This window comes from Eriocheir sinensis, chromosome 13 (genome assembly GCF_024679095.1).
Source record: "Eriocheir sinensis breed Jianghai 21 chromosome 13, ASM2467909v1, whole genome shotgun sequence".
Taxonomy (NCBI): domain Eukaryota; kingdom Metazoa; phylum Arthropoda; class Malacostraca; order Decapoda; family Varunidae; genus Eriocheir; species Eriocheir sinensis.
Window position 1 is genome coordinate 4,573,386 of NC_066521.1, and position 3,646 is coordinate 4,577,031.

Here is a 3,646-nt window from a genome sequence, read left to right on the forward strand (position 1 = left end):
CCTTGCACAGCTTGCTACAATCCACAGTACCATTGGTCACCACATTGGCCTCCTGCAGAATATAATTCAAGTCAGCATCACTCAATTCCCGTTCAGGATTACCACCACCCACTAGTCTCTTGAAATCATTTTCTCCCACCATGCCATCAACAGTGCCAAACACCTTTATAAAAAGAGCTTCTATATCATCAATATTAATGTCTGGGAGTTGCTCAGCCAGGTTGCAGAAGTGTTCAAAGGTGGCAGCCTCGGTGTTGCCCTCCTGCCAGTGCTGGGCCAGGAAGGCTGGGGTGGGGCTTAGGCCAGCATACTGCAGTGCTCTTTTCAACTCCTCACTGCTGCTCAGATCCTCAGCAACAGTTGCCTTAACACACAGGTATGCTGCCAGCAATTCCTTCTGTCGGGACTCCTCTAGATCCATTTTTTTTCAAGTCAGTGTAAATTTACAATCCCTGTGCTGCTGTGAATAACTTTTAAGCAGCTATATATTTTGTTATGGTACAAGTTCAGTAGATTTAGGTAGTTTGCAACATATCAATCTCTTCACAGGTGCTGCGTGATTTAGTTACATTGACATGCTGTCCTAAAATGCCAGAGGGAATTGTTACCTTCTGCGGCTTTATGGGGCTGGTTAGGCTCAGTGACTGTTTACACATCAACGTTACTCAAATAGTCTGTTCTGATGGCCCTTTCTTTATAAAGCTGAAGATTTTTTTGTGGTAATATACATCCATAAGAGTTCTGGAGAATGGTGCAGGAGGGTGGGGTGGCAGGCAAGTCACGTATACAGAGGGGCGGCAGGCACTCACTCTGCAGGGGCCGGCGGTGGTGCTTCTTCCCAGGGCAGGCTAAGACAGTGTGCTGCTCATCAGTAGTATTCAGTACTAGCCCGGGACTCCTACATTCATCCTTCTGAGTTACTTAAAGAAGAATATGAGGTAGGTGAACATACCGATGAGGGCCAGGACGACACAAATATTCCAAATAAGGTAAAAGTCAAGCCTCATTCCCCCGGCCACTCGTCCACTCCTCCCGTCACCGTCGGGCCGTTGTTGTGAGAAATACCTCCTCACAGAAATAAGTCGCTCTGCTGTCCACCGTGCATGGGAAGTGGGCAATAACCCAGCAGGAAAACATAATGATTTGCCTGGTTTTTTTTCTAGTTTGTTCACTTGTGATGGTTAATATTGCCCGCAAGAGAACAGCACACCAGACCAAACAAACAGGAACTCACTGAACAGCAACTTCGGGTAATTCTTTCTAAAATCTGCCCTATTCGTTTCTTATAAAGCCTTCTATTGACAAACTGTGACAGGACAAGTGAACGATAACGGAGGGTAAAATATAGAAAAAGTAAACAAGTTGAACCTCCCTCTGCGACCTATTTTGCGAATGCGAGCTAACTCCTACAACACCGTTAGCGTCATCAGCACAGGTGGCAAATATCGCCACTCAAAATGCGATCAAAGATCCTTCAAATCCCGCTTTTTTCACTCATAATCCGCTAAATTATAGGAAAAATTCATCTGAAAAATACATTTGACTCGTTCATTAATGTGCATGGCATAAACAGTTACTTCACAGTACGTAGCGATCACTTAATTATCTCGTAGGGAAAAGAAAGTCACCTAACCTAGCTAACTTCGTAGAAATCCGACAAAAACTAACAGAAATACAACTATCAGATGACGGCAACGTAGAGGAAGCCTGGCTAAGCTTTAAAAATCACTTACTCACTCAGCAGAAACATGGGTTGGGATGGGAGTCTCCTTGGATGGCATGTTCCTCCCTTCTCCCTTGTTGTTTACCTGCAACAATAAACTATCAATCAATCAATCACATTGGTCCCCTTGTGCGAGAAGCGAATTAACACTAATAAAAGCCCACCGTGGTTTAATAGCGAAATTAAACAATCATTCAATGAGAGAAAATTGTTTTAAGGTCAAAGAAAGAACAATTATGCACGCCCGAAAACATTAGACTTTATAATGATGCCAGGCGACGAGTAAAAAGACTAGTAGGTCAGGCAAAGCGTAGATATGAAGAAAATATTGCAGCCAACTGTAAAAATAATCCGAAATCTTTCTTCAGCTACATAAACAACAGAAAGGCGATCAAAAGTGGTATTGGGCCTTTAACAAACAGCGACGGTGCACTAGTGACTGACAGCCAACACATTGCAAACCTCTTAAACAATTACTTTTCCTCGGTGTTTAATACTAACAGTCTTCCTCTCGCTACCACCAACACCAGTACTATTGTAAATCTCGAGCATGCATTGCCTAATTTTGAAATAACAACCGATGAAGTCCTTAATTAAAGCTCTCCATTCACTTAAAACAAATAAAAGTCCCGGACCCGACAAAGTATATCCTATACTGCTTAAAGAAACAAAGAGCGAAATACTCTCCTCCCTCACTACCGTATTCAATATGTCCTTGCGACAAGGCATCGTCCCTTCGGATTGGAAAAAGGCTAACGTGACACCGATTTTTAAGAAAGGAGACAAAAAAATACCAGGTAACTACCGACCCATTAGCACAGCTGGGCACGATAACAGAAAACCTTATTCCCGATAACCGATAACTGATAATGGAAAACCTTACCGATGATAACCGATATTCGTTAACTGGAAACACAAATATAGGCGATAACCGATAACCGATACCCGATATAAATCCACAATTCCGATACTAGCTAGCGATAAGTCCGATAGGCGAAAACGAAACTATATTGATATTTTAAATAAAAAAAAAACATAGATGAATTCAAATTTTCATTATCTGTATTTTAGAAAACTTACAAAACTGAAAACCACACGTTGACACGTACATATGGACGGTAATACTAGAAACGCCTAAACCGGTGTTGTGTTATTTGGTGCCCCCACCGTCAAAGCTGGCACTTTTGTTTACAAACACCAGCAAGCGTAGACCTGTACAGTCTCACAAAGCTTTTTAACCGTAATTAAGAGTTGCTGGAAGGCTGAATCAGACATACAGTACCACTACCACCATCCCCGCTGTTTCTAGAACGACACTCTGTACGAGTTGTTATTATTGTTGTGCTGGAAGCTTCCCCCGGCGACCATAGGCCTCTAGAAGGCTCCCGGAGAAACGAGCAAAGGGGCGGGGAGGAAGGCGAGCCGTCCGCGCCCCACGGGGCGCGGCCAGGCGCCAGGCGGGAAGTGTTGCCAACTCGCATATATTTTTGCTACATGTTCTTGTATGATCTGAAATATACTGTAATATTCTAGACTGTAGGTACTGTTCTGGATATATATAGGAGAAGAGGGCGAGAGAGAGTCAGTCCCAGTCATAGTAAGCTAGTGGTAAGTGAAGAGTCAGAGTGAAGTGTACTACTAAAGAAGAATATTAAACTACAGAAACTGTGCAAAGTGTTTACATATCTCCCTCCCACGGAGTCTCCTGACGGCGACACGGAACCCAAGTAACACGTCCGGCATAACATTGGTGTCAGGAGTGTAGGCATTTGTTTTTCGCCATGGAGACTCGTTCCCAAGCTGCCCAGAGGGACGACATGTTGACTGAACTTTTGGAAGCCTTGAGACTACAGGGGGAGAAACAAGAAAGAGCCCTCCAAGAACTCAAAGAACAACAAGAAAGAGCACAGCAACAACAAGAAG

At 43.6% G+C, this 3,646-nt stretch overlaps 1 protein-coding gene across 1 annotated transcript in view; it reads right to left on the reverse strand.

The window, feature by feature from the left end:
* LOC126997902 (EF-hand calcium-binding domain-containing protein 7-like) overlaps window positions 1-1,178 on the reverse strand; it is a 4,389-nt gene extending 3,211 nt beyond the window's left edge. The window contains exon 1 of the mRNA XM_050859115.1: window positions 1-1,178. This exon is cut by the window's left edge and continues 3,211 nt beyond it. Coding sequence (XP_050715072.1) covers window positions 1-421 — 421 coding nt within the window. The 5' untranslated portion in view covers window positions 422-1,178.
* Window positions 1,179-3,646: the final 2,468 nt, after the last annotated feature.